Below are 10,511 nucleotides of genomic sequence, written 5' to 3'. Positions count from 1 at the left end.
AGGGCAAATGCGTTAATCATAAACTGACATTTCTGTTAGCAACATGGTTTTCTGAATGTTGTATGTATGTGTATGTACATTTCTGTGTTACTATCATGTTTTAGGAAACTTATTTTAAACTTACAACATTAATAATGTTAATCGTCTATTGAAAAAATGCAATATTATTAATAAATATCAATAATAAACATGTTTCTTTTCTTCAAAAACAGAATCTTTTATTAAGAATAAGCATATTAATCCATAAAGTAAGGATGTTATTTTTTCACATCCACATTAAAAATGTACATATTGTTCATCTTGTGTTAAATTTTTCTAAATGTAAATTTTGATGGTATTCTTCATAACATACAAAATATACTTTACATACAAGAGTAATTGTAAAGAAAATGTGTGCATTGCTTACAATGTTGAAAAATGTCGGCCAATTAAGTTGCTATCATGTTGGACATTGACATAGACCAAAAAATTGTAAACTGTGTTTTCAGAATATTAGAACTAATCTAACCATCAAATTGGTTGGGTAAAAATGTGTTCATAAAATTACAAAAATAAAGGCCATAAAACATATATGTGATCCGTCACTAAGTATAATCACACATGTTTTTTAAATCTTTTCAACTCTGAGTTTGCACATTTTTGGAAATCCCTCTTTTTTAACATTTTGACACATTCATCAGATTTGTTGTTTGATTGTTAAGATTAACAAAAATGTGCATCACAAGTCAACAAGATCTTCTAGTGAAGTAACCTGAGTGTTGCTGAGTATGTTGTTTTGTGTGGCCTCAGAAATGGTATTTTCAGGAATGGAAGCAGTTGTTTGCTGAACAACATTCCTATTACTAGCTACAGTAGTGTGTGGAACAGTCTGTTGCATGCTGGTTTGTCCCAACACATTGCCTGTGGTTGAGTACACCTGTGGATCTACATGGGTAATTGGGTATTGTGTGTGTGTATGTTGTTGACCTTGAGGATAGTTTACTGATGTTTGTAAGTGTGGTGTAGGTAACATAGTTGAGATTGGATAATGAGGCATCATGAATGATTGTGGGTATGTTGAACCTGGAAACAAATTAGGTAAACCACCAATATTTGTGGGTTGAGTAAAGTAACTAGTAGTTTGAGTTGGTTGTAAATTCATATAGTTCATGGGTTGCTGTGAGGTAGCACTTTGTACAGTGCTTAAGGCACCAGTATTGGTTGCAACATACCCTTGTCTAATTGGTGTTGGGAATAACGTACTTGAAGCAATTGAAGGTTGTCCAGATTGTTGTAATAGTGGATTATTGACTATTACAGTTGCCATTGTTGTTTGTGTTGAAATTGTATTTTGATTGTCTGTTGTGTTTGGGACTGTATGTTGTTGCATAATGGTACGCCAATTTTCTATGGCCTCATACACTCTCACTGGTTCCTGTTCTGCCTGACTAGCTGACAGTAGGGTAAGCATAGCAGCTCTTACACGTTCCTGCCTATCTGAAGGAATTTTGGTTAAGCTAGTAGATAAAGACCGACAAAAACGCTCGGCATCTGTTTCTGGAATTAAAGTGTTCATTATGTGAATAATGCGTGTGTCAATTATTTCCGGTAAGGATCTCATTTCCTCAGGTCTGCGGATTCTTCTTGCACGTAGAGGTTGTGGTGCAAAACGTGGAAGTACATTTGTTTGTGTTGATTGTGTAGCTGGTGTGGTTGTTTGTTGCGTTGATGAGCCTTGGGTGTTGGTTTGTGCACTCTCTGTCCCACCCTCATGTGATTCATTTGCTGCATCTTGTTGAGTCTCAGGAATTTCAATGTCTTCTCTGGCAGGTTCTTGTTCTGATGCTGAGGTGGCTGTAGCAGAGGGACCTGCTGTTGGTTCATCATCTGATTCGTCAAGATTATCCTCCGTTCTATAAGAAATGAAAAAACAGATTACAATCTTAACATTTATCTTTGTCCAATTATCTTCAGGGGGTTTTTTTTTTTTTTTTTTTAAACAAAAAAAAAACTTACTGTGTAACTTCTAAGATGGGTGCTAGGAAGCTTATTTGTTCATAATAAATATATCTGCGTTTGCGGCCTTGGCTGGATGAGGATGGTATAGGGTTGTACTCCCTTCGGTACTGATCACGGGCTGAACGCCAACGCCTTTTTACCAAGTCAACTGTGGAAAATAAAAAAATATGTCACTTGCAACATTCTCCATAAATCTGCACACATTAATTTAAATAATGTTTGCGAAATGTAATATACAATTTAACACAATTATGTTGGTCAAATACTTTGGATTAAATATAATTTATTTAGATATTCTTCATTCAAAAACATGTTTAGACATTCACACATAACCAAATAATATTTCTGAATAATTATATTTTAAGTAATTGTCATCTATATTTAAATTATAATTTGGTGTTTTTGCAATGACATTTGGCTATCAATTACTAGAAATATTATTTGATACATGTAGGTAATGATATTGACATGTCATTTTAAACAATTTTATTTTAAAAAAAAAAAAAGACAAGATTTTCAATTGTGATACTAAATTTAGACTAATACAACAGGGAATTTAAAAACACATGACAGTTTAATCAGTTAATTAAGTAAATTCATGAAGAATTCCAAGTCAGATTACAAATTTAAGTATACTTTGATTTTTGACACTTATGAAAGTTTGGTGATACTATGAAAAAATTGTACAGGAACTCAATATATTGAGTAGTACATATACCAATTCTTCTCATAGGATTTTACACTAAAAGACAACATAACTATGCCAAAACAATCACAGTTTGAAAGTATGAAAAAATCCAAATATAGATATTACATAAATAACTATAAAAAAATACAACAACTTACCATATTTAGCACGCTTTGCAGGAGAACATCTAGACCATGCATTATTGGGGTACACTTCCTCAGCTACTTGATTCCAATGGCGCTCAACTGTCAGTCGGTCATGGTAACCATCTACACGTGTATCCCATAATGGTGGGTGAGTCTCGACAGCTGTTATAAGTTTCTCCGTGTCCACCCGTGGTGCCATTATTATATTTCGAAGACGAAAGTTTGCTCAAAATAGATCTTGCAATACACAGAACTACAACTTCTTGCTTGCTCACTCCTTCTGCAAATGCACAGTTAGTTTTGTGCAAAAAAATATGTTAGCTACGCCACCTGAAAGTATTTCAGAGTGTAACAAACTTTCTAATTAAAACACGGACACGGACCACACGGATAGCATACGGAGGCCATCCGTATCACGTACGTGTAAACACGGACCCATAGGATTTAATGGATCCGTGAGGACGTGATGCCGGTGGAAAACGGACATGTCAGCGCTTTTTCGACACGCTCAAACGTACGCACGGAACGGACACACGCTCCGTGCGCAAACACTGACGTGAGGCTTTTTAGATTAAAAATAGTATGTCAACATCAGCACGTGTCTCCGGTACGTGCAAAAAATGCCAAAAACGTACCGGAGGCACGGATGTGTGGCGCAGGCCTTAGAGTGATTATATACCTTCAATAGCTACTAGCCAAATACTTGATCGGGCAATGGCTATTCTCCGCCATACAAATTCATGCTTGGCCAGGCATCTATTTCTAGAACAGAGAGGGGAATTAAGCACTAGCATACATCTGTGGCAGTATTTTTTTCTCATGTCGAAACGAAGGATAAGGCATGTTGAAATCCAGCATGTCCCATTTTATTATTAATCTGATTAGTTTGGTTGATGCTTATAAAAACACTTGAATCAAAGTTTTTATCTTCATAATATATTGATATCATCAAATTATATAGCACTGTGTACTTAAAATCGCTCATTTCGCCCTTTTACCCATTTAATTCTTCTCTTTTCTATTAGGTCTATGACATCATGACATTAAAAACAGCTTACTCTTTCTAAGGTCTATGTACGATCTGTGGTGGGGGAAACAAGGGCGCAATAGGGTCTTACCCGATATTTAGGGTGTAAGAAAAAGAAGAGATGCACTCACCTGGTCTGGTTGTGATAGTCACAACTCCTATGACAGCGTATGGGAGTGCTGAGCTGGTTCCAGCTGCGGCCCCGTCAGGAGTGGTTGCTGTAAAAAACGGGCATGAAAGAAGACGGGTTTTCCAGCCGCGCTATGAACCACACCGTTGAAGATTCCTTAAGATATTTTTATTGAGTCAATTCCAACGCGTTTCAAAGGCATACTGCCTTCTTCCTCAGGGAATAAAAATATAGTTTGCCTTTGAAACGCGTTGGAATTGACTCAATAAAAATATCTTAAGGAATCTTCAACGGTGTGGTTCATAGCGCGGCTGGAAAACCCGTCTTCTTTCATGCCCGTTTTTTACAGTAAGGTCTATGTAGAAACATCTAGTCAATCCATGAGTCACTCCAAAAGTCAATGGCCATGGGGGGGAGGGAGCAGCTGGAGTTGAAGAGGGGAATGATACATGCAGAGACAAGAGACTTCTTGTTTCTGCACAGAACAGAGCAATTAACAAAATTTGCTGCATAGAAAGGGAAAATTAGCAAATGTAGGTACACAGTGCCATATAGTAAGATTGCAATATATTTAGAATATAAAAACTTTGATGGGAGTGCTTCTTTAATTCTAAAAACTACCCAATAGCAGCAGACCTCATAGGATATGCTCACAAATTTTATAAATATGTTGATTTTCTCAAAGATTTTTGTCAAGAAGTGAAAAGATGCATATTTTAACAAGTAACAACTATGGAATCACCTCATGTCTGATGATGATTATCTTTGCTGATGAACAGGTATGTGTGCAGCAGTCAGTATTACATGATCAACTATGTAAATTCACAAGTTTCGAAATATACATCTGTAATCTGTAATCTGGCAAATCAGTACAAAATATTCATGGTCTACTCAAGCATGCAGTCAAAAGAACAGTGACCTAACTTTACACAGAGGCTGAGTTAGTCACGTCAATAAATCCTAAAAGCAGTCCCATATTGTCACTAGGCATTGCAGGTAAGGTAGAAAAAACAAAAAGCCAGCACCAAATGTGCACTACAGCACTAAACATTCCAAACTGTACTTATTATAAAAAAATTTTTTGAGATTTTTGGCAAAAAATTGCAATTTCTTGAGCTGCTTCGCCACGTCACGGCAAATCTCATTTGAAGCAGTCCTACACTAAAATATTTTTATAAAATGTGCCATACGGCCTCACATATGAATAGTAGAACTGCTCTTAGCAGCACTCACCTGGTCTATTTCAATCCCGTACCCATGACTGAGTCATGGCTGTGGGCGGGACAGGTCCAAGCAAATGCTGCATGAAGTAAATAGCCTGTGGACAAAGCCTGATGACTTAATGTGAACAGTCACCAACCGCCAAAATCCAGACAGATGGAATACATCCCAAATTGGGGTGCATAGCAAGGTGGAGGTCAACCACCGACCAATTCAATGAAGAAAAAACAAAAAGCCAGCACCAAATGTGCACTACAGCACTAAACATTCCAAACTGTACTTATTATAAAAAAAATTTTTGCGATTTTTGGCAAAAAATTGCAATTTCTTGAGCTGCTTCGCCACGTCACGGCAAATCTCATTTGAAGCAGTCCTACACTAAAATATTTTTATAAAATGTGCCATACGGCCTCACATATGAATAGTAGAACTGCTCTTAGCAGCACTCACCTGGTCTATTTCAATCCCGTACCCATGACTGAGTCATGGCTGTGGGCGGGACAGGTCCAAGCAAATGCTGCATGAAGTAAATAGCCTGTGGACAAAGCCTGATGACTTAATGTGAACAGTCACCAACCGCCAAAATCCAGACAGATGGAATACATCCCAAATTGGGGTGCATAGCAAGGTGGAGGTCAACCACCGACCAATTCAATGAAGAAAAAACAAAAAGCCAGCACCAAATGTGCACTACAGCACTAAACATTCCAAACTGTACTTATTATAAAAAAAATTTTTGAGATTTTTGGCAAAAAATTGCAATTTCTTGAGCTGCTTCGCCACGTCATGGCAAATCTCATTTGAAGCAGGTAAGGTGCCTAGGATTACGGATTGCAGAGGCAGCACCAGAGCCCAATTTTTTTTATTTTTTTACAAGCTTTCTACACACATCCTTTTGCTGTATCGACGCTCCCTAGGGGGAGGAGAGTGGGTGCATAGCAGTGGGTGGCAGCATATTCTGTATGAAGAATGCAGGGGGTCATGGTACTGGTGGAACAGCGTGTGCTCCTACTCATGCAGCACATGTGCTGAGCACACTGGAGTTATGTGTCAGCAATTTTCTGCTACCTCTCTTTACTGAATCTCAAAGTGAAACTGTTAGTGGAGGCAGATACTGCTAAGCTGCAGTTAGTGGAGGCTGCACTGCTCCGAACAACTAGAGGAATCAGGGCCGTTTCCTACATACTAAATGGTAGCTGATTGGAAGAGAGCTTGTAAGTACCTTTGACAGACAGGTTCTCTTTAAATCAACAACTGTAGCAATAAAAAGCAGCAAAATGTTGCACTAAAAAGTATTAACTTAAAGGGGATGAATAATATTGCACGCCCCACTTTTCAGTTATTTTTTTCTTAAAAGTTTAAAATAAGCAATAAATGTCGTTCAACTTCACAATTGTGTCCCACTTGTTGTTGATTCTTCACCAAAACATTAAAAGTTTTATCTTTATCTTTGAAGTCTGAAATGTGGGTGTACCACCCCGGTGTTGGTCGGGCCGCTCGGATCCGGGATCGTGGCTCGAGTGGGGTTCCGGACCCAGTTTGGCAGACACTTTGATCTTTAAAAAGAGGGGTTTTTACAGGGGAGAAGTTCGTGACGCCACCTGTGAGTTGCAGTAATGGGAGTACCGTCGCTGCTGGAGGGAGTACTGGGGCAGATGGTGTGGGGCAGCAAGGTGTCAATCCCTCCGCAGGTAGGGAAGGCCCCGGACTCAGGGTATTTGATGGTTATGGTGGTTATTTGGGAGGACAGGGTGCAGGGATCAGGGTACTCTCTGTGGTAGTAGTGGTGCTGGATGAGGATTATAAAGTAGACGCACACACTGTGGTAAACCAAAGTCTCTGTTCACCACTGCCACTGCGGGGAGCCCGTCCAGGTGTCTGCTCCCACCGGTGTCACTTGGTAATCTGGACCCTGCCTCCGTGCACAGTTTAGTTGTCTGTTGTGGCCCCTTGGCTTGAAGCTGTTGGGGCTTCGCTACCCATGTGTAGTGTAGCTGTGCTCTTGATGGCTGGCACTTGGGATCTCAGTGGGTTGCTTTATCTGGAAAACCCTATCCCCCGTGTTGTGCTGATGCCTTCAATCTCTAAGCTCTTAGGGAAGTTCATGAAGATACTCTCCCTCCCAGGTTAATTATAAGCACGTTTGAATCGGCTCCTGATCTAGGATCCTGTGCCCCGTCGTGCTCGGTACCGGTCCGTTTATTGGGCTTTTGATGCCAACAGTCCTCTAAGACTATGTTGGTCGCACCCTTCTCCAATGTCACTGCTACCAGTCCCCGACTCCTGTGGTCTCGGACCACCGTCTGCGACCCAACCTAGGTATCGCTCCCCGGGAGCTACTACTCCCAGCTCCTCACTCTTCGAGGGCTCTCACTTCACTGTCTTGGTCCCCTCCCACCAGTCTGCCTGACCCCTAGGTGCGTGGCCCTATTCCAGCTTGACCAACCCACTGGTGTGTCTGACAGGTTTATATGAGGTGTGGTTGGGATTTGTGGTGCTGATGGTAGTGACAGCGGTTGTTGGGAACCTGGAACCATGGGGGGTAGGTCCTGCACCCTGGGCGACAGGAGGCAGTTCCCTGTAGCACCCTGATATAGTCAGGGGCACTACATTCCCCCTTGGTTAAATTCAGCTCGGCCGCGAGCTACAGGGCACACAGAGTTTTATTTAACTGGAACTGAAAAAAAGATAACATTTTAATATCAGAGATACTTCCCACACAGGGGAGGCAATACACTTTAACGTTGCAACTCACAGAGTCTAACAATGGAACATTTGGGAACACTACCGGTTGTAGCGGTAGTCGGAGACTCAGCCGACTCTGCTGCAGCTCCTTCCTGCGACAGTCCATTCCCATTGTGCCTTTCCCTTCAACCCGCCACCCAAAACACCTGAACCCTGGTGCCAACTGTAATCATGTTGTCGCACCACCACGAGTTCCTTGCTGTGTCTGTGGTGACAGGATTGAAGCCCTGATGCCTCAGGGAACGACTCTGAAGACCTCCTGGGTAATCCGGTAATCATTACCCTTGCACCACCCTCCACCAAGTATCTCTGGTACCACCTCCTAGTGGCGCACCACCCAGGACCCCGTTGGCCTTTTTATCTTTAACGGAACAATATAAAAAGGTTCAACAAAGATAGCACAATACTCCTTTTTAACCATTAGCTTCCTTGCCGCCCTTCACCGAGGAACCGTGGGACCATCTTGCATCACCCAGGTCCCTGATGGCCTTTCTTACTTGAACTGTAGAAAGGTTCAACAAGAACGACAAGTCCCGTATCCAACGTTCAAACTTTAAACTTATTAACAAACTTGCTGGTAGCGATCCAGGTTCAGCTACCACTGCTGCATAGGGCCATTAGGTTTACTTGGCCTCCTGAAATCAGCACTACAGTGACCAAACAGCACCTCCTGGGAGTCGGGTCCACAAGTGGGAATGGAGGCGGTGTGGTCGGCGGTGGTGTAGCTTCAGGAAGCCAGGCTGGCTGGTGCTCCATAACCAGACTGGAGACGGGTCCTGGCTCCCGGCAGGTCAGTGAGGTTGAGAGGGTCTGCGTTCCCATCTCCCGGCGCTGCTCTGCGTGCACGGCCCAAATCTCATGAGCCCACACTGCTGCCACCATTCTCCGAACCTCCTCTTTCCAGTCCCCAACCTGTTGAAAGGACTATACCCACAACCGGACACAAAACCGGGCTAGTTCTCATTCCAGCTAGGCAGCAGTCCTTGGTACAGGACGGCTGGATTCCTGCTCAGCTGGGGTCGACATTTCGCCGGTTGCAGGTTCGTTAATCCCTGTCCTCTCCCTGCGCCTCCAACTTCCTGCTCCCCCTTGGTTTTCGTCACCACGCTCTCTGGAACAGGGGATCTCTGGAACTTCCGGGTCTGGCCACTACCGGTTTCCAGCCACGTATCTAGGACAAGGGGCGGAGCTTCGGTTTTGCGCTTTTTTGTGGGGATGATGGCGCAGTTGTTGTTTTCAGGCGCCAAAATGGCAGGCAAAGTGGTGGCAAGCCAAATTAACAGCCACAGTTCAGTTTTGGAAAGTTCTGTAAGGTGCACGTTACCCAGGTTAATGGGTCCAGTTCTTATCCTGTTCGTGACGCCAGGTAAAGTTTCAAGGTGTACCACCCCGCTCAGATCCGGGATCGTAGCTCGAGTGGGGTTCCGGACCCAGCTTGGCGGACACTTTGATCTCTAAAAAGGGGGGTATTTACAGGGGAGACGTTTGTGACGCCACCTGCGGGTTGCAGTAATGGGAGTACCGCCGCTGCTGGAGGGAGTACCGGGGCAGAAGGTGTGGGGCAGCAGGGTGTCAATCCCTTCGCAGGTAGGGAAGGCCGCGGACTCAGAGTATTTGATGGTTATGGTTAGGGGCGTACATAGAAATCATGGGGCCCCATAGCAAAAGTCTAAATGGGCCCTCCCCCCAAAATAAAAAAAAAATACAATAAAATATTAACATAATAAACAGCATATATGTTACTGGGGGGTCATACAAGTTACTGGGGAGCCAGTGGGGGGGGCATAAAAGTTACTGGGGATGCATATACACATTATGAATTAATCTTTATCCTAGCCAGGCTATACATCTACCAGTCCAGTAAGTAGATTATTACGGGGCGCGGCTTCGTCTACAGAGCACTATTCTAGGCAGTGCTGTGTGCCTGTGCTCCTGTCTTGTGACTGTGTGCGATGCACTGAGCAACGCAGGGCCTGACGGTCGCTGGGCAGCGCAGGGCCTGACGCCTGTTGGACAGCGCAGGGCCTGACACTCGCTGGGCAGCGCAGAGCCTGATGACATGCTGTGACAAAGTAGTCATACCATTACCAAATAACACATTATATAGTGTTACTGAACAGCACCCACCATACCAAGACTAATAATACTACTATACATTGCAAAATAATACGCTACACCATGACCAAATATCACCACATAGAGTCTGAATATAAGCACCATCATGTTACTGCGCAAAGTCCATTGCACAAAGACCAGTGGGTTCACACCGCAAATCCCCAAAAAATCTAGTGTATGAATTTGACCTAAAGTAGCGATGTCCTCCTTCATGCCCCTCAGCACACAAATATACATTTTCAGATGTCTCTCCCATATAATAGTAACAGTTATAACCCTCTTTATATAGCGGTACCATAATAAATCACTGCACAGCACAGGGATAATACACAAAAGAAGAAGAGGGATAATACACAACGTGATGTCACAGTTCAGGAATAACACACACAGTGATGTCACAGTACAGGGATAATACACACAGCCATGTCACAGTACAGGGAT

At 42.6% G+C, this 10,511-nt stretch overlaps 1 protein-coding gene across 1 annotated transcript; it reads right to left on the bottom strand.

Annotated features, from left to right (window-relative positions):
• Window positions 1–220: 220 nt before the first annotated feature.
• LOC142294885 (uncharacterized) lies at window positions 221–3,037 on the bottom strand. The gene is made up of 3 exons (XM_075337950.1): window positions 2,845–3,037; window positions 1,996–2,146; window positions 221–1,892 (listed from the first exon to the last, which is right to left on the bottom strand). The coding sequence occupies exons 1-3, from the start codon at window positions 3,029–3,031 to the stop codon at window positions 719–721; spliced, it is 1,512 nt and encodes a 503-aa protein (XP_075194065.1). The 5' UTR covers window positions 3,032–3,037; the 3' UTR covers window positions 221–718.
• Window positions 3,038–10,511: the final 7,474 nt, after the last annotated feature.

The sequence above is a fragment of the Anomaloglossus baeobatrachus genome, chromosome 1, assembly GCF_048569485.1.
Source record: "Anomaloglossus baeobatrachus isolate aAnoBae1 chromosome 1, aAnoBae1.hap1, whole genome shotgun sequence".
NCBI classification, from domain to species: Eukaryota; Metazoa; Chordata; class Amphibia; order Anura; family Aromobatidae; genus Anomaloglossus; species Anomaloglossus baeobatrachus.
Note: the sequence above shows the minus strand (reverse complement) of the source record. Positions and strands in the feature narration are given on the sequence as shown.

Excerpts from the sequence above, each read along its gene's own strand:
- LOC142294885 (XM_075337950.1), bottom strand. The coding sequence starts at position 3,031 with ATGGCACCACGGGTGGACACGGAGAAACTTATAACAGCTGTCGAGACT. Across the intron at positions 2,147-2,844 it reads TGCAAAGCGTGCTAAATATG|TTGACTTGGTAAAAAGGCGT; the intron begins GTAAGTTGTTGT and ends TATTTTCCACAG. Across the intron at positions 1,893-1,995 it reads CCCATCTTAGAAGTTACACA|AACGGAGGATAATCTTGACG; the intron begins GTAAGTTTTTTT and ends CATTTCTTATAG.